Consider the following 19,586-nt stretch of genomic DNA (forward strand, 5'->3'; position numbering starts at 1 on the left):
TTGCAACTGCCATTAATAGTCATGATCTGTGGAAATCTAAAAGGTAATAAAATAATAGCTTAATCACTTTTGAGTTGCAAATTGAAAAGCCTTTTTTTGGAATAACACTTTCAGGACTGAAAGAACAAAAAGTATTGATCATAGAACAAGCAAAAAGAATTAGAAAAATAGAAATAAATTTTCAGTAAAATGTGATATCAAGAATACAAAATGAGAGCACCTTATTTGAAATTATTTGCCATTAAAATAAGCTGAAGAGAAAAAGATCTCTGCTTCTAGAGTCTACATAAGAACTATAACAAAAGAACTCCAAGAACAAATAAAAAGAATGTACAGATGGGTAAGAAAAATGAATCAAAGAAAACAGCATAAAGCATACTTCAGAAATTATATTTAATTTTTAGACTTGTTAACAATTGTCTTTAGGTAAAGAATAGCCCAAGCGAATGAATGGTTACAGGAAGCTGACAAGGCACTGATCTCGGCATTTACTATTTGCCTGGCTGTTGTGACATGTTTTTGTTACCCTAGCAAGTCCACACTTAGACAAGCAGAAAGCTGATGGTGTTTAGCTCAGAGACTTGGCTCTTATGAGAGGTAAGCCAGGGTTTGGACTTCTCTGGAGGAGGCAGAAAGTGTAAAAACAATTTAATTGGAAACTGTGAAACTATGCTGACAATTACTTGCAAGGAAACTGTCTGTCCATACCAAATAAACATGGGTTTGTGGCTCCATCATTAATTTATGATAAAACCTTAGTTTTCATACTTGTGCCTTAAATTTCTCCACACCTAAGGTCAGAATAATCACTGCTAATCCATATAACTATAAAAAGAAAATAAAATTAAATAACAAATTTAAGTACACATTAAAAATTAGTCTTGGGGTGAGCATATAGCCAAGCGGTTGAGATGCTGGTTAGGATGTCCACAATCTCTTATGAATGCCTGGATTTGGCTTTGGATTCTGGCTCCGTGACCCAGCTTCCCACCAATGCAGACACAGGGAGGCAGCGCTGTGATGGCTCAAGTTACTGGGTTTCTGCCACCCATGTGGGAGATCTAGATGGAGTTCCCAGCTCCCAGCAGCAGCTCCCACCCAGCTGCCACCACTGTGGGTAGTTTGGCAGTTAGGGAGAGAACTGGAGGATGGAACATGTCTGCACCCCCCCAACCCTGTGTGTCTCAAATAAATAATTTTTTTTTAAAAAGTCTGATGCAAGATATTAGTCTTCAACTATAATTTGGTAACAGCTGAAATCCTTAGACACATACTCCTTAGACACATACTCCTTTAGGAGTGTAATAGTAACTGCTTTAAAAAAAAAAATTTATTTGTTGATTAGAAAGGTAGTGATGGGGAAGGGGACCAAGAGAGTGAGAGAGACAGAAATCTGCATTGGCTGGTTCACTCCCCCAAATAGTTGCAACAGTAGGGTATGGGCCTGCTGTTAAAGCCAGGAGCCATAACTCCACCCAAGTGTCCTATGTAGATGGCTAGAACTCACATACTTGAGCCATTGTCTACTGCCTCTCAGGATGTATTAGCAGGGAGCTGAAGTGGAAGCCAGGAGCCAGGATTCAAACCAGCACTCCAATATGGGATGTAGGCTTAACTCTAGGCTTAACCTGCTGCAAACACATAACCTGCTACAACACCAGCCCCTCATGAGAGTTTCCCTTTTTCTTCTCTTGCCTTCCTCTCCTCCCCTTCCTTCTCTCTCTCTCTTTTCCTCTCTGCCTTTTTCATAATGCCCTACAGATTCATCCATGTTGCAGGACTTTCTTCTTTTTAAAGACTGAATAATATTCCACTGTCCCTTTTCCTAATAAATTCACATTTTTCTAAAGGTTGAGCAGCTTTATTATGCACAACCTCTATAATTTTGCTTAGCTTCTGTTACGTACAAACAATAACTGATGTAGAATCTAGTTTACTTTTTAGTTTTTAATTGTGGAGAATATACATAACACAAACCAGTTTGCTTTGTGAAACCAAAAAAAAAAATAGGAATTTTAATGTAACTTTGCTTTACCGTAGAGGTCATTCTCATTTAATGAATCTGTATTTAAAGAATATATTAAAGACCCAAATAAAAATATTCTCCTGTGGGAATTAAAGGTCATATTTTGTAGAGGAATTTAAACAGGGGAAATATTAATGCCAGATTTCCTCAGTAGCAAAATCTCTGTCTTTTCAGATCCATAGTGTTTACAGTTCATAAATAATACTGAGTGAAAAATTTCTACCTAAAACCTTTTGTATGCATTCACTCATAAGAATCAACTTATTTGGACCTGAATAGGGTATAAGTTAAAACAAAAATAAATTCTAAAAATTATTCTTTGATGTCTGTAGAGAAACTATAACTGTTATGGGAACTATAAGAAGCAATGCTACCTGAGAATGAAGTAAATAAACCATCTGAGTTTTAATTTGTTATTAGTAAATCAATAATGTATACAATGCACCAGAGACAGTGCCAGGTAGTCACCATTATTACTTGTATTATTAGTAATATTAATGTCTCCTGTTGGGAATGATTGGAATATGCAACAAAATGAATACTTATACATGAGAGAGGACACGTATGTTTGGCTTCCAATCATATATGAGCAATGTAGTGGGCAAAATCCTAAAACAACAAAAAATATGAGGAAAATATTATCTGCACTCAAATATCCAACTCTGAAGAAACTACATACATTAAACAATAAACCTGAGATGGGCAAATGTGAACAGACAAAAAAAATCAAGAGAAAGTGCTACAAATAGTTAAAGGAACTCATGACTCAAAGAATATTTTAAAATACTTTCATGGTATGATTTCATTAATAACAACATGAAATTGGAACAATTTTTAAAAGTCATTTCTCTGAGTCAATTAGATTTGTGTGTTATAAAAGTGATCAAACAAATGCCTCATAACAGATGGACATCATTCCTACATCACTCAGGCCAAACTGTTTAAAGATGTTAAGGTACCTAGTCAAGATTTTCCACAAGTGCCTGTTTTCAGAAAGCAAGCAACCATTCTTAGAGCAAGGTAACATTTGTTAAGTTACCCAAATCTGACTTCTGGCCCCATCATTCAACCAAAACAGTTTCCACTGTGGTCTTGATGAGACCTCCATGCCGCTGAATCCAAGACCAAAGGACCAAGTCAGAGAGCTACATGGTCGGGGCATTACTGAAAACCACATTTTTCATGATTATTAGAACAATACATAATTCCATTTAAAATATTTGAATTGATCCTGCTGGTGTTCTGAACTCCTCACGAATTAAGGACATCGCTGACCAAATCTGGGCTCATGTCATGTGGAGATAAGCCTCACATGGGTCTCATAGTTTATGTAAAGAATGCAGAAAAATCAATAATGTGTACTTCTCCATAACATAAGGACTACAAAGTCTTTACTGAACATTTATTCCTTGGAGCTTTTTGGAAAGTTTCTTACTTTCTTAAATCAAAAATAACTTTAGTGGCCCATTTCCAAATTCCTCAAAGGCAAAGTACTATGCAACTGCCAATGTTCCCATAATCTCAGACTACCCTGATTTTAGTGCCTTGAATGATATTCTTAGAAATATGCAGAAGGAGGTATATTTGAGTACAAAATAAGAATTTATGTTATACAATTAGGATTCCTACATTCATTTTCTGGTTTCCAAAAGAAATGACAGTCCAATTGCTGTAAACATGTCTTCCACTCATCAATCTGATGCCCAGTATTATCACATAAAGAAATCAATATCTTATATAAGACTGAGCTGGAGGGGTATCAATATGAGATAGGACTCAAATTATTCCTCAGTGTCATTAAAACAATACCTTCAGGGGTCTGTTTATGTTAAGATGCAAAATAATCAATCTGCATATACAAACTCCTCTATTTTAATATTAATCACTGAATCATAATATATTCTAAGTAAAAATATTTTTGTTAATTTGTAATGATGGCTACATAAATTCAATATATCAAATAATATCATAGGTCTTATCAAATGACTTATGCATTTAGAAAAATATACTAAAATTTGATTATTACTTCATTTCACCCTATAATATAATCACAGTAAAAATCAGCTTGAAACTATTTGTCAGGATCCCTACAATGTAAATCTTAAATTGGGCAAATATTAAACAGCACAAGTAAGGACTGTTCTAAACTCTTGATGATGATATAAACCTTAACTTTTAAGATCTGTTACAGGGGCTGGCGCTCTGGCGTAGCAGGTAAAAGCCATTGCCTACAGTGCCGGCATCCCAGCTGGGTGCCAGTTTGCATCCTGGCTGCTCCACTTCTGATCTAGCTCTCTGCTATGGCCTGGGAAAGCAGTGGAAGATGGCCCAAGTGCTTGGGTCCCTGAACCTATGTGGGAGACCTGGAAGAGGCTACCGGCTCCTGGCTTCGGATTGGCAGAGCTCCAGGAGTTGCAGCCAATTGGGGAGTGAACCAGCAGATGGAAGACCTCTCTCTCTTTCTGCCTCTCCTTCTCTCTCTGTGTAACTCTGACTTTCAAATAAATAAATAGATCTTAAAAAAAAAATCTGTTAGAATCTGGCATTATTATGACCAAGAGAAATGACTTTTTGACTCTGAATGAAAACAAACCAGTGATTTAATGGTTTTAGCTTATTCTTGAAAACTCTCCAAAGCATTTAAATTTCCAATAACCATTGTGAAATAACTGATAACATATATTTTAACAAACATTTACTTTGCAGTATTTGTCACCTGTCAACTTTTATGACATCACTATTTTGTTAATCATTTTGAGAAAAGGAGCTATACTCTTAGGTATAAACAGCACCAATATATGTGGATTTCCTGTCAAAGTAGAGAGAACCTCCTAGGAGCAATTGAATTTTTTTAAAGATTTATTTATTTGAAAGGCAAAGTTACAGAGAGGCAGAAGCAGAGGCACACACACAGAGAGATCTTCCATTCGCTGGTTTATTCCCTGGATGGCTACAAGGGCAAGAGCTGGGCCAATCTGAAGGCAGGAGCCTGGAGCCTCCTCTGGATCTCCCACATGGATGCAGGGGCCCAAGGACTTGGGCCATCTTCTGCTTCTTTCCCAGGCCCATATGGGATGCTGGCACTGTATGTGGCAGCTTTTAGTAACTATGCCACAGTGCCAGCCCAAGAGAAATTGAATTTAACCAGGCTTTCATTTCTATCCTTTATAAGTATGCTATTGATTTAAACATATAATTGAAACTACACTTAGCAAATCTTTTCTTTGTAATATTTTTATTTATTTGAAAGTCAGAGTAAGTGGGGAGAGGGAAGGTTAGAAGGGGAGAGACAGAGAAAGAGATAAAGGAGAGCAAAGGATTTTTTATCCACTGGTTCACTCCCCAAACGCCTACAACAGTTGGGGCTGGGCCAGGCCAAAGCTATGAGTCAGGAACTCTATCCAGGTGCCCCGTAGGAGTGAAAGGTACCGAAGTACCAGAGTCATCATTTGCTGACTCCCATGGTGCACATTAGCTGGAAGCTGGATCAAAAGCAGAGGTGATATTCAATCATATGCACTCTAAAATGGGATAGGGATGTGACAAACGGCAGCATGGTACCTGTCTCAACACTCTGAATCTTACTGCAACATCTCACACTCAAGTTTTCTCTCACATTCTCTAACGCAGTAGTTCTGCATCAACAGATGAGGTATCTCAGCGGATACATCACCTAAGGATTTTTGAAAATGAAAATTCTTAGGTTCTACACCAAAACTGAACCAGAAACTCAATGGGCCCCAAAATATATTTCAACAAGCCCTGCAGATGATCATGCTGCAGGCTAAGGGCTAAGAACCTCTGCACTAAAGTGAAAAGATGTTCTCCTGCTATAAAGAAAAGTTTTCCACTTATTTCAGAGTAGAAGATGAAAGCAAGTTTTTAGAATTCCATTAAATAAAGCTTTTAGCTTAAGGCATATTTCAACATATTCTAAAACACTGATGCTTATTAAACTAAAATTTGGGTTGTAAGGAAGGAAATGTGATTAATTAAAATAATATGATATTATAGAGATAAAAGCAGATAGTACCTAATCCATCATAATTTCAGCATAATTTCTTTTTTTCCCCATTTTTTAGTGTTTTTTTTTTAACTTTTAATTAATGAGTATAAATTTCCAAAGTACAGCTTATGGATTACAATGGCTTCCCCCCTCCATAACTTCCCTCCACCTGCAACCCTCCTCTTTCCCGCTCCCTCTCCCCTTCCATTCACATCAAGATTCATTTTCAATTCTTTTTATATACAGAAGATCAGTTTAGTATATATTAGGTAAAGATTTCAACAGTTTGCCCCCACATAGCAACACAAAGTGAAAAAATACTGTTGGAGTACTAGTTATAGCATTAAATAATGGTGTAAAGCACATTAAAGACAGAGATCCTACATGATATTTTTTAAAAATTGATTAATTTTCTATGCAATTTCCAGTTTAACACCAGGTTTTTTTTTTTCATTTTCAATTATCTTTATATACAGAAGATCGATTCAGTATATACTAAGTAAAGATTTCATCAGTTTGCACCCACACAGAAAACACAAAGTGTAAAAATACTGTTTCAGTACTAGTTATAGTGTCACTTCACATTGGACAACACATTAAGGACAGATCCCACATGAGACATAAGTACACAGTGACTCCTGTTGTTGATTTAACAATTTGACACTCTTGTTTATGGCGTCAGTAATCTCCCTAGGCTCTAGTCATGAGTTCAGCATAATTTCTAACCTATGCCTTAAGTAATTTTTGGGTCTAGAAATTGTATCCTCTGTGTAGCCAGAGCTATGTGTATGTGGCGAATGAATGAACAAGATAGGTAATACATTTTTCTACACAATGACCTTCAAAGGCAAACTGGTAAAGTTATCCGAAAGAACAGAAAGGAGTTGGTTTATTTTGTCAATATCCCCACTGACGTGATCTGTGTTAGCAGAAAGGCTAAAGAAAAAAATTAACAAAAACTAGAAGAAATGAATTTTATTATAAAGACAGCTCAACTCCTACATACATAACAGATATCAAGAAAAAAGTGTTGAGCAAAACAATATTTTCTTCAACTTTCCATATTAAAAAGTTAGGGGTCAAGTTTATAGTATAATTTGATGAAATAATTGTTTAAAATTTTTCTTAATTTTAAGTCCATATGTATACTGGTTATTATTGTGTGCAACATTAGCCTGTGGAGGTTAAATTTTCATGTCTCCCTAAGCATTTTAGTAAAGCCCATATTTGTAGTGCAAGTTAACCAAAATAGTGTGATTCCCACTTTAAAGTAGATTTCTCACTTGAATGCTAATCTTTTGAAAATTTTCTAAATTTAAGGAGAGAAAATATTTTTATAGAGCAAGATGGAACTAGTACGAATAATTCATATTTCACAGATGTTGCTGTCATTCTGAAAAAATCACTTTGTATTATTTTTTGAACTACATAAACACAATCATAGACTTACATTTATTAAGTGTTTGGTTATATTAAAGGGGAGATTATGATGTGTCAAAAATAAGAAATTTCATCTCATAAGCTCATAAAATACTTTGTCTAAAATAAGTAAAGGAGCATCTATAATAAACTTATCTGCCTAACAGCTGGCTAAACCCATTACGTTGACTTCACAAACTATTCTAATTTATATGTATTTACATTAGACAATCTGAATGGAATACCTGAGACTGTGCGTTAATATTGGCTCCTTCCTTAACAAGAACCTTCACAACTTCTGCTTGTCCAGCCAAAGATGCAATGTGAAGAGCAGTGTTTCCCTTCTGTTTGGGAGAAAGAGAAACCATTAAACATTTCCAAATTTTGCAAAAATCAAAATGTGTTGGCATTTTCAACTTTGCTGGTTACTTTAACTAGTTAAAATCTGTCATATTAAGATTGCAGCGCACCTTGTGGAAGAATTATTTCTCACTGTAACAAATTTGACCATTTCATATAATGTCTTCCATTTCTATCATTCACAATACTTATGCAGTGTAAAGAGCCTAGAATGACTGAATTTTTTGTGAACAAAAATAAAATCAGTGATGCTTGTGATTGTGTATGTATGATAATATTTCATGGGAGTCTTGGTACTTCATCAACAGCAAAAAAATCCCACCACAAGGAAATACTAACTTAAGAATAATGTTTACTGAAACATTGAGCTTATTCCACCTTGCAAGAAACCAAGGGATTTTTAGAAAGAAAATGATTTTGCTTACAATTGTGTTTCCACACGCTAGGGTGCATGATTGATGTTCATAATATTTTGGGAGTGAACCAAAAAATCAAATTTTACATGAATCATAAGTTACCAATGAGTTCTTCCATTCATTACATCAACTTTTATTGCACACATCACCAATCACCAGTGAAAACAATTTTAACCTATCAGGAAAATAAAATATAGGCTAAGAACTTAAAGACTAGCTGTGATATCATTAAAATGAATAACATAAGAGCAAGAAATCTTTAGATTCCATGCCATTTCCCTTTCTATTACCAGATCACTGTGGGATCATTAACCATTCAATTTGTATTTAGAGGACTCAGTTTCCTTCTTTTTAAGTGAGATTTTTTTTTAGAAAGTTCTACAACAATGATCTATGATTAAAAGCAAATCCATTTTAAAATAGCAATAAAGTTTAAAAAAAGGAGAAACAAAAATAATAATAAACACATAAGCAAACAAAAAGTGTTAGGTTTTGTGAAATGCAGTGTAAACAAATAAATTGATCTACATTCAAACTATTATTTAAATATTTATTCAACATTTATTTGATGTGCTCAAAGAAAGATCAATAAAAATGTTTTTTCTCTTTATGTCCAAAATAAGAAATTTATTGCATAAACAGAATTTATATTTTAAATTCTTTGGAATTGCTGAAGAGTTCTTTTTGTTGTTGTTGTTGTTGTTTTCTTTAATTTCTGCTGGTATTGCTCTTTGGTATATTTTAGTATAAGCAGCACCAGTGAACATTTTGGTAGTTTGTATGAGGTATTATAAATCTGGGCTAATTGGTCATATTTCTAGTTTATTTTAAAAACTCTTTGTGTCCACTCCTGATTAGACTAATGCCCCCAGCCCAAAGCTGGAATGTCTGATTTCCCACTTCTGCATCTCCCAAGTCATATTCCACACGCCAGGCCTCATCAGTAAGCTGATTGGCTACTATGTTTTTCCTAAAAAAATTTCACCTTCAAAAGATAAAGATTTGTCATCATTAACAGAATTTTAAAATTTTTCTGTTGTTGAGATGAATACCCAACAGATTCAGAACCAAAAGAAGCATCAACAAGTGAGCAATAGTTTCTAGTATATCAACCATCTTGTACATTTCTTTAAAAATGAGGCCTTTTTTTTTTTACAAGTACATATAATAGTGATACAATCTAACTTTGCCCTAGAATTCCAATTCACAACTAAAAACCTCTTTTCCACTAGAAAATAAAGTCTTATGTTCTCATACAAAAATGAGTAAATATATTAAAAGATTTATCAATTTAACTGAAGCAGGAACATTACCTTTTCATTTCCATTGAAATGTTTACCAAACAATTTTTTTTAAAATTGATCTTTAAGAAACAGGTGCTATTGTCTACAAAGTACTGTGTTAACCTAGAACCCTCTGTGAAACAAAAGAGAAAAGACAATATGCTAGAAAATAGGTGTACTGATTTCATGAGTGTCGTGATTGTTAAGTTCCTAAATGAAGCAATTCAAACTCTATAAAGTTTAGTGGAGAGGATTTCAATTCTGTGTGGTTAAGAATCTTGGTGTTCCAGTAAACTTTTGAAATGCACAACTGGGAAAATGAGCTCTAAACCATTTCCTGTTGTTTAAGGAAGATAAATTCTACCAACAAGAATATTACCTTCGTGGCAGAATCCACAGAGGACCCTCTTCCCAGCAACTCCTGAACCAGTCCCACATGGCCTTCCTTGGCAGCCAGATGGAGAGCATTGAGTCCATTCTAAAAGAAGGAACAACAAAGCCTCAGAAGTGGAGTAATGAGGTTGACAGTGGATGATTTTTGTTTTCAACTTGCATTTATGAAGTTTACAATGACTAATTTCCCTTTTGATTCAAAGAAATGAAAAGATAAATATTCATTAGAAACACAGACTTGATAACTTCATTTGAAGAACTTTTTTATTTTCACACAGAAATAGTAAAATACTTTCCAAAAAGTAAAATAGAAAGAGCAATTCTGCATCATTTATTGCACCAGCCAAAATAAAGTTGTCTAGTTTCTGGGACATAAATCTTACTTTTTAACAAATGAGGTTTTTTTTTAATTTAAAATTTATCTTACAGACTCTGATAGTGCTATAACATCTGGTTCCCATCTATCTAAATCTCCGAAAAATTAATTACTTACCACAGCATTGAATAAACTCAATTAGTTCATGCTATCTGTAGTGATCTACAATGGCATCTTCACAAAAATAGGAAAAAATGGTCCTTAAAATTCATAAAAAATCACCAAAGTCCCCGAAATGCAACCACAATCTGGGCAAAAAGAAAAAATCTAGAGGCATCACATTACCTGATTTCAAAATATATTGCAAAGCTAGCACAATATTAGCATGGGCCAATTGAACAGAACAGAGTTCAGAAACAAATCCACCCATTTAAGGCCAACTGAGGTTTTGACAAAGATGCCAAGAACATAAGGGGAAAGAACAAAAAAATTTCAAAAAATAGTGCTGGTAAATTCAGATATTTACATGCAGAAAAATGAAGCTAGACCTCATCTCTCACCATATACAAAATCAACATAAAATGTATTAAAGACTTAAATGTGAATCCCAAGTTAGGAAATTATTAGAAAAAAATAGATAAATACTTCATGAAATTAATATGAACAAGGAACTTTTTTGGGTAAGACCTCTAAAGCGTGGGTAACAAAGGTAAAAATAAACAAAAGGGATTACATCAAATGAAAAAGCTTCTGTACGGCCAAATAATCAACAGAATAGAAAGACAGCCTACAGAATGCCAGAAAGTATTTGCAAACTACACAGCTGATAAGGGGTTAATACTCAAATTACAGATGAACTCATTAGCAAAAGGAACTCATTAGCAAAAGAACAGAAATAATCTGAGTAAAAATTGGCACAAAATCTGAACAAACACTTCCCAAAGGAAGATACACAGGTGATCATCCCGGTATGTGGATAATGTTCAACATTGTTAATCATCGAGGAAATGCAAACAAATCAGAGCCACAAGGAGATATCAACTCACTTTAGTTAGAATGGTTGCTATGAAAAAACACAAAAGGTAAGTGTTGGTGAGGAGGTGGAGAAGGAAACCTTAACCATCATTGGTGAGAATGTTAATTAGTATAGCTGTTACAGAAAACAGTATGGAGGTTCCTACAAAAAATCAAACACAGAACCACCTTATGATCTAATAATCCCACTAATGGTATATATCCAAAAAAATGAAATCAGTATGTTGAAGAGATATCTGCACTGAAGCCTATTCCCAAAGATAAGACATAGAACCAGCCAAGGGTCATCAATGATGAATGGATAAATAAGCTACACACACACACACACACACAATGGAATACTATTCATCCACAAAAAAAAGAATGAAATCCTGTAGTTTGTAATAATATGGATGGACCTTGGGGAGACATTATGTTAAACAAAACAAGCCAGACCAAAAAACAAAATGACTGTGGCATGGCTTTACTCACATATAGAATCTAAAAAGTTGATGTCCTACAATTAGAGTACAGCAGTGATTGTTGGAGGCTGGAGAGGATAAGGAAGATGGGGGAATAGGGAGAAGATGGGCAATGGGTACACAGCCTGTTAGAAGTAAGATCTATTGTTTGATTGCACAGCAGGTTCAGTATGTTAACAATAATGCATTAAGTATTTCAAAATAGCTACAGGAGAAAATCTGGAATATTTTCACTAAAAAATAAATTATAAATGTTTCCATAAATGGATATGCTAATTACCCTGATTTGGTCACTACAAATGTATGCATGAATGGAAATATTGCATTATAGCTCATAAATACGTATAACTATTATGTGACAATTAAAAATAAAATAAAAAGAATAAAACATTAAAAACATTTAAAAATGGTAAAATATGTATCTTGGGTAGAAGATGGGAAAGGGGAATGCTGCAGACACCGTTCTGGTTATAATCCTGTGACGTGATTTACTTCACCCAAGAAACCAGAGCAGTGCAAGAGAAGTTGTAAAAACTCCTGAGTGAAAACATGACATGTCAACATTTGCCATATGCAAAAAATAAGTAAAATAATCATCGTAATGACTTTCCACATGGCAACTCATCATTCAAACTGTAACAAAGTCTTTGCTGTAATTAAAAACCAATCTTGTTTTTGTTAAAGGTAATGGTGATTGTTGTGTGGCCTTTAAGAGTGCATCTTTGTGGAGCCTTTCCATGAAGCTTGTGTGCAGTGGGAAATAATGTCTGCACACTTTTAGGAATTCATGAATTGTCTCTTCACTGATGTAGGATTACCTGTGTGATAGGTTGTAATGTTGTGCATGTACAGAAAATTGCACAATTTGAGGTTTCAATCAAGTTGAATCAACTAATGCTTAGAAGGCATCCTAAGAGAAAACAAAATCAGTTTCAAAAATCTGTCATTGACATGGGTATATCCAAACTGACTAACTTTGTAGAATAGGTTTTTTTTTAAATTTTTTATTTTTATTTTTTATTTTTTTTGACAGAGTTAGACAGTGAGAGAGGGAGAGAGAGACAGAGAGAAAGGTCTTCCTTCTTCTGTTGGTTCAGCCCTCAAATGGCCACTACGGCTGGCACACTGCGCTGATCTGAAGCCAGGAGCCAGGTGCTTCCTCCTGGTCTCCCATGTGGGTGCAGGGCCCAAGGACTTGGGCCATCCTCTACTGCCTTCCTGGGCCACAGCAGAGAGCTGGACTGGAAGAGGAGGAACCGGGACAGAATCCGGCTCCCCAACCGGGACTAGAACCCCGCGTGCCGGCTCCGCAGGTGGAGGATTAGCCTAGTGAGCTGCGGCACCGGCCTGAATAGTTGTTTTTTTTTTTTAACCTATAATTCATAAAAATGTAATGGCAATAATCCAAATATTATAAAATGCTGAATTATTGTGGCTTTGTTCTTAGAATTGTTGTTTTATATTAAACATGTTTTAGGGGGTTAAAATTACAGGATAATTCCTAAGAAAAATGAAATAACCATTGAAGGAACAATGTCCCACTGTGGCTCTAAAAGTGTCAATGAATTATCTGAATCATCTAAGGAAGCTCCTATTTGTGAACCTGACAAAAGCAATGAAATCTATATTTCAATTTGTCTTCTGAGAACACTTCCGAGGTTTATCAAGTTTCACCCTAGATTATGGTGCTTTGGGTGAGATTCTTTTCTCACACATACTTAAAAATCCTGACAGTCTACCATCAAGGTGCCCTTAACATGATAAAGCAGGGATGACCTTTCTCAGTCAATCTATTTTTCTTTGTAGAATTAACAGTCTGTGAAGACTAAGAGTAGTAGTCCCTGTCTTCTAAGATCAATCTTCCATTTGGACCCCATTGTGTGAAATATTGATCAAAGTTTTCAAGTTTCTATACAACAAACTGCTTTTGGTAAGATTTGTCAATCTGAGTTTACAAAGCCTGATGCTTTTCAGAGTAATGTAAATTTTTTCTAAGGTACATAAACAGATATTGCAGGAACTGTATTATAAGGGACCACTCTGGATTCCTGGGTGGACAGATACAATTTACACAGCGTTAGGGATGTGCTGTATTTGGACTCCCCAGTAACTATTGTCTCTGACACCATAATTGTATACTGTTTGTCACTGGGGATATGAGGCAGCTATGTGATTATAGTTTCACCAGGCATCTGTTAAAACCAAGGTGGTAATCACAAACATCACACTAGTAAGTTAATTTTATTTTCACATCTGAGAAAGATACAGAGATTTCAAACACACATATTTAAAACTTTAATGCTTTAATATTTACCTAGATACTTGCCACCCTTCCCTCCTTCCTGCCCACACCCCAACCCTCTCTTTCCTCCCTCTCCTATTTCCATTCTTAATTTTTGGAAAGATCTATTTTCAGTTTACTTTATATTCATAAGTTTATCCCTACATTAAGTAAAGAGTTCAACAGATAGGATTAAGAAAAAAACATTTTTCCTCAACAGTAGAGTCAAGGGCTATAAAAAAATCATCAAATCTCAAAATGTCTATTTTACTCCAATACATTACATTTTAGATACTCTATTAGTTACCCCAGATCAGGGAAAACATATGATAGCTGTCTTTTTAGGACTGGCTTATCTCACTAAATATAATGGTTTCTAGTTGCATACATTTTGTTGCAAAAGACAGGATTTCATATTTTTTTATAAAGACTTATTTATTTATTTATTTGAAAACCAGAGTTACACAGAGAGAGGAGAGGCAAAGAGGGGGGGGGGGGTCTTCCATCCGCTGGTTCACTCCCCAACTGGCCACAACGGCTGGAGCTGCACCTATCTGAAACCAGGAGCCAGGAGCTTCTTCTGGGTCTCCCATGTGGGTGCAGGGGCAAAAGGTCTTGGGCCATCTTGTACTGCTTTCCCAGGCCATAGCAGAGAGCTGGACTGGAAGTAGAGCAGCCAGGTCTCAAACCGGTGCCCATATGGGATGCCAGCGCTTCAGGCCAGGGTGTTAACCCACTGTACCACAGCACTAGCCCCCACTTTTTTTCCCTTTTTATAGCTGTGTAGTACTCTTTAGTGTATATATACCACAATTTCTTTATCCAGTCATCAGCTGATGCACATCTGGGTTGATTCCATATTTTAGTTATTGTGAAATGAGCTGCAATGAACATGGGGGTACAGATAACTCTTTCATATGCTGATTATTTTTTGTTTGGGTAAATTCCCTGGAGAGGAATGGTTGGGTCATATGGTAGGTCTATATACAGATTTCTGAGCTATCTCCACACTGTCTTCAACAGTGGCTGCACCAGTTTACATTCCCACAATTAGGGTACCTTTTTCCTCACATCTTTACCTGCATTTGTTGTTTGTTGATTTCTGTATGACAGCCATTCTAACTAGGGTGAGGTGAAACCTCATTGTGGTTTTGATTTGCATTTCTCTGATGGCTAGTGATCCTGAGCATTTTTTCAATTGTCTATGGGCCATTTGAATTTTCTCCATTGAAAAAAATGCCTGTTCAAGTCCTTTGCCCACTTTTTAACTGGATTGTTTTGACATTTTTAAAAGAACTAGAAAAAAAAAATTCTAAATTTTGAATGGAACCACAAAAGATCTGAAATAGTCAAACTAATATTGAGGAAAAAGGAACAAAGAAGAGGCATTACACTAAATCCTTTAAGCTATATTACAAAGCTACAGTAATTAATACAGCATAGTATTGGCACAAAAACAGACCCACAGGTTGTAAGCTCAGGTCAAAGTCTCAAATTCCTATAGAGTAGATTTTTCAGAGCACTAGACTTCTTTTTTTGTATCAATAAGCACTGGTATTTTTTTTTAAAAAAATCATTATAGGTAAAAAAAGACTTTCTCAAATAGAACAGTCAACACAACCTAAAACCTTATGTAGTCCAAGTATATTCTTAAATTAATGAGTTAGGAGACATTATCCTCTGGAGGACTCGAATGCCAAAGTCCTGATCTTTGTTTACTGTAGAATTTTCTCTTCATGAATTCAAAACATCACCTACATTTTTTTACAAAAGGAGACCCGTTAAATCCCCAGAAGAGGACAGAACATTTCTTCAACAATTGGCTTGGTTTCTTTTTAATTAATTACAAAGCTGAGGCTCCAAATATCAAAAAGAATTACAAGGAAAAACATTCTTTTGGGACGCACCAATAGCCCACCATAAATCACTGAAATTCGAATGCTCACACTAGCATTACAGAAACCTTGAGGCTATGTCTCAGGGGCCTTCAGAAGGTTGGAAGGGGTACACAGAGGGAAGAAGAGAAGCATCAATACTTTCTTAGAATTGTATCTATGAATTACATAGAATCTGTTCTTTGTATTTATATCATACTAACATGAAAATTGATGAGAATCCTGTTGTAGTTATTATTGTGCATTTGTTGTGACCTGAGAATCTAATGTATTAAGAAATGCCTCGGGGCCGGCACTGTGGTATAGCGTGTAAAGTCGCCACCCTCAGTGCCTTCATCTCATATGGGTGCCAGTTCAAGTCCCAGCTACTCCACTTCCAATCCAGCTCCAATCCAGCTCTCTCTTATTACCTGGAAAAGCAGTAGAAAATGGCCCAAGTCCTTGGGCCCCTGCACCCACATGGGAGATCCAGAAGAAGCTCCTGGCTCCTGGCTTTGGATCGGCAGAGCTCCAGCCTTTGCGGCCATCTGTGGAGTGAACCATCAGATGGAAGACCTCTCTTTCTCTCTCTGCCTCTCCTTCTCTCTCTGTGTAACTGATTTTCAATTAAACAAGTAAATCTTTTTTAAAAAATGCCTTAACATTTTTTTTAAATTAAAAAAAAAGAACATTCTAGGAAAAACAGAATTAAAAAATAATGTGAATATTCCATGAACTCTTTTGTAGACCCCTGTTACATTCTGGATTCAATTTTTATTTTTATTTGTTTGAAATGCAAAGAGACACTTCTATTTTCTGTCCCTGAAGTTGTGATTAAATGTCATAAGCTAAATGGAACACTTTTGAGTCTAATATATATTGTTTATTTGGGCTAGCAAAAGTACTGATTCATTCAGAAACTTGATTCCAATGAAACCTAGGAAGCAAATAGATAAAAGAAGCCTGGTCCATTAGTGGTCACTCTTATGCCTAATTCAAAGAGTAGCTCTTTTACTTCTGAAAGTTTACTCTCCAAATTTAAATGCCATTTCTACATAGGCACAATTTTTTTTTTTTTGACAGGCAGAGTAGACAGTGAGAGAGAGAGAGAGAGAGAGAGAGAGAGAAAGGTCTTCCTTTTCGGTCGGTTCACCCTGCAATGGCTGCTACGCACCGCGCTGATCTGAAGCCAGGAGTCAGGTGCTTCTCCTGGTCTCCCATGCGGGTGCAGGGCCCAAGCGCTTGGGCCATCCTCCACTGCACTCCCGGGCCACAGCAGAGAGCTGGCCTGGAAGAGGAGCAACCGGGACAGAATCCGGCGCCCTGACCTGGACTAGAACCCGGGGTGCCAGTGCTGCAGGCAGAGGATTAGCCTACTGAGCCATGGCGCCAGCCGGCACATTTCTTTGGTTAAGCTATTTTTATGAGGAATTATAGAGAACTTCTGCAGTAGTTGACCGCAGAGAGCAGCATGATGAGCCCAGCATCATAGCAGGGGCACAGGGAACCGCAGGCCAGGCGGCCTCACAGCTGCAATGCTTGCAGGCAGGACAAGACCTCAAGGAAGCATTTGGAGACAGTGAAATAACTCTGTAAGAAACAGGTATGTTGCAGCCAGTGCTGTGGTGTACCTGGTGGGGCTGCCGCCTGCAGTGCCGGCATCCATGTGGGCACCAGTTTTTGTCCCAGCTGCTCCACTTTCTATCCAGCTCTCTGCTATGGCCTGGGAAAACAGTGGAAGATGGCCCAAGCCCTTGGGCCCCTGCACCCATGTGGGATATCTGGAAGAAGCTCCTGGGTCCTGGGTCCTGGCTTCAGATCAGCACAGCCCCACTGTTGCGGCCATCTGGGGAGTGAATCAGCGGATGGATGACCTTCTGGCGCTCTCTGCCTCTGCCTTGCTGTAACTCAGTTTTTCAAAAATAAATCTTCAAAAAATTTTTTTAAAAAAGAAACAGGTATGTTTCATGAACAGGAATGGCACCAAGGAGAATGAAGCTAGACCCCAGACAGCCAAGAAGGAGCCCTACGGATGAGGTGGAGAGAGTGTGCTTTAAGGTTTCAGACCCCATTTTTTATTTTATTTTATTATTATTTTTTTTTGACAGGCAGAGTGGACAGTGAGAGAGAGAGACAGAGAGAAAGGTCTTCCTTTGCCGTTGGTTCACCCCCTAAATGGCCGCTACAGCTGGCGCGCTGCAGCCGGCGCACTGCACTAATCCGATGGCAGGAGCCAGGTGCTTTTCCTGGTCTCCCATGGGGTGCAGGGCCCAAGCACTTGGGCCATCCTCCACTGCACTCCCGGGCCATAGCAGAGAGCTGGCCTGGAAGAGGGGCAACCGGGACAGAATCCGGTACCCCGACCAGGACTAGAACCTGATGTGCTGGCGCCGCAAGGCGGAGGATTAGCCTGTTGAGCCACGGCGCCAGCCCACACCCCATTTTAAATGTTTAGTTGCATTAATTCATTTGACCTTGAATTGAACATTGTGAGTAATGAACTACCTGGTGATTCTAACTCAAAAGCTGCATTCTTAACCAACCACCCCAACAAAAACAGCAATATGTGGATACTATCTTATAAACCCTATTTCACTGCTTTATAATCCTGTTTCACTGACTTAATGATAAACTTCTCATTATCTCTATTTGCTATTCTGTAAAATAGAGTATACCTCAATACCTGAAAACTAACTTTTAAGGCTCCTTGACATATAATGTCCAAATGTGTCAAAAATTAGACAGGAACATAAAAATGAATATTGGAATATTTTGGTGGCATACAGGAAAGAAGCTAGGAAGGTTGATTCCTAAAATTTCTTATAGTAATAAAATTCCATGGTCCAAGAGCAACAACATTGATGAGAGAAGTTTCAGAAATTTCTTTATATTTTCCAAAGGACAAGGTCTTATCTCTGTATACTTACCACTGATTCATCTAATATTCCAATAAACTTGTCTTAAAAGAGGGCATTAACAGCCAGCATTTGCTCCCTGTAACACAGAGTTTATCAAGAGTGGCAATCAGGAAAGAGGGTGTGGATCAAACAGTAACCTCTCAACAAAGTGAGAGAGTTATCTGCTAGGGCAGCCTGAAGTGGTCATGCTTCCAGAGGCAAAGAATGAGATCCAAGCGGAAGAGGGAGGGAGTGGCAGAAACTAATCAGCCAAATTTAATATGCTGGACTCTAAAAGGATTTGTGAAAAAAGAGGAGGGAGACATTAAATAACAAAGTTTGCTCCAGGAGTCTTCAAAATGAGACATTATTACTCTGTTTTTTGTCATAAAATGATGCCTGTGATTTGTACTTTGTATAAGTTTTTCGGTTTGTCTGAGATACACAAGTTGGCCCAGTCATTTCATTTTCTGAGAAATCAGAAAATTTTGTTATTTTCACAAATGTATTATATTTGTGTACTTCCTGTTAATCTTCCCTACTAGGTTTCCCATGGACAGTAATCAAATCCTATTCACATTGGTAACCTCTACAGCTGATACAGCACTGGGCCAAAGCAAAGGGTTAATTCAGTGATGTTTGTGCAATGATGAGCTAAAGAATGATGGGTACAGTATGATGGTTAAACAGGTTTGCTTAAGTCATCCCATTACTCTACATTTTGTCAGTAGATGTAGTTAGCCCGTGGACAAGTCAGGTACTTTGGAAACAAAACCAGGAGAATTTCTCTCCCTGCAGCTGAAGCTGGTTACCATTAGC

At 36.9% G+C, this 19,586-nt stretch overlaps 1 protein-coding gene across 4 annotated transcripts in view; it reads right to left on the reverse strand.

Annotated features, from left to right (window-relative positions):
- Positions 1–19,586, reverse strand: part of ANK2 (ankyrin 2) — a 657,856-nt gene that overhangs the window by 168,726 nt on the left and 469,544 nt on the right. For all 4 annotated transcript variants that reach the window (XM_062199712.1, XM_062199708.1, XM_062199709.1 and 1 more), the window contains 2 exons: positions 9,890–9,988; positions 7,697–7,795 (listed from right to left, as the gene is read on the reverse strand). In XM_062199712.1, the coding sequence (XP_062055696.1) occupies positions 7,697–7,795; positions 9,890–9,988 (198 nt within the window). The remainder of the gene's footprint in view (positions 1–7,696; positions 7,796–9,889; positions 9,989–19,586) is intronic.

The sequence above is a fragment of the Lepus europaeus genome, chromosome 8 (genome assembly GCF_033115175.1).
Source record: "Lepus europaeus isolate LE1 chromosome 8, mLepTim1.pri, whole genome shotgun sequence".
In the NCBI taxonomy this organism is placed as follows: Eukaryota; Metazoa; Chordata; class Mammalia; order Lagomorpha; family Leporidae; genus Lepus; species Lepus europaeus.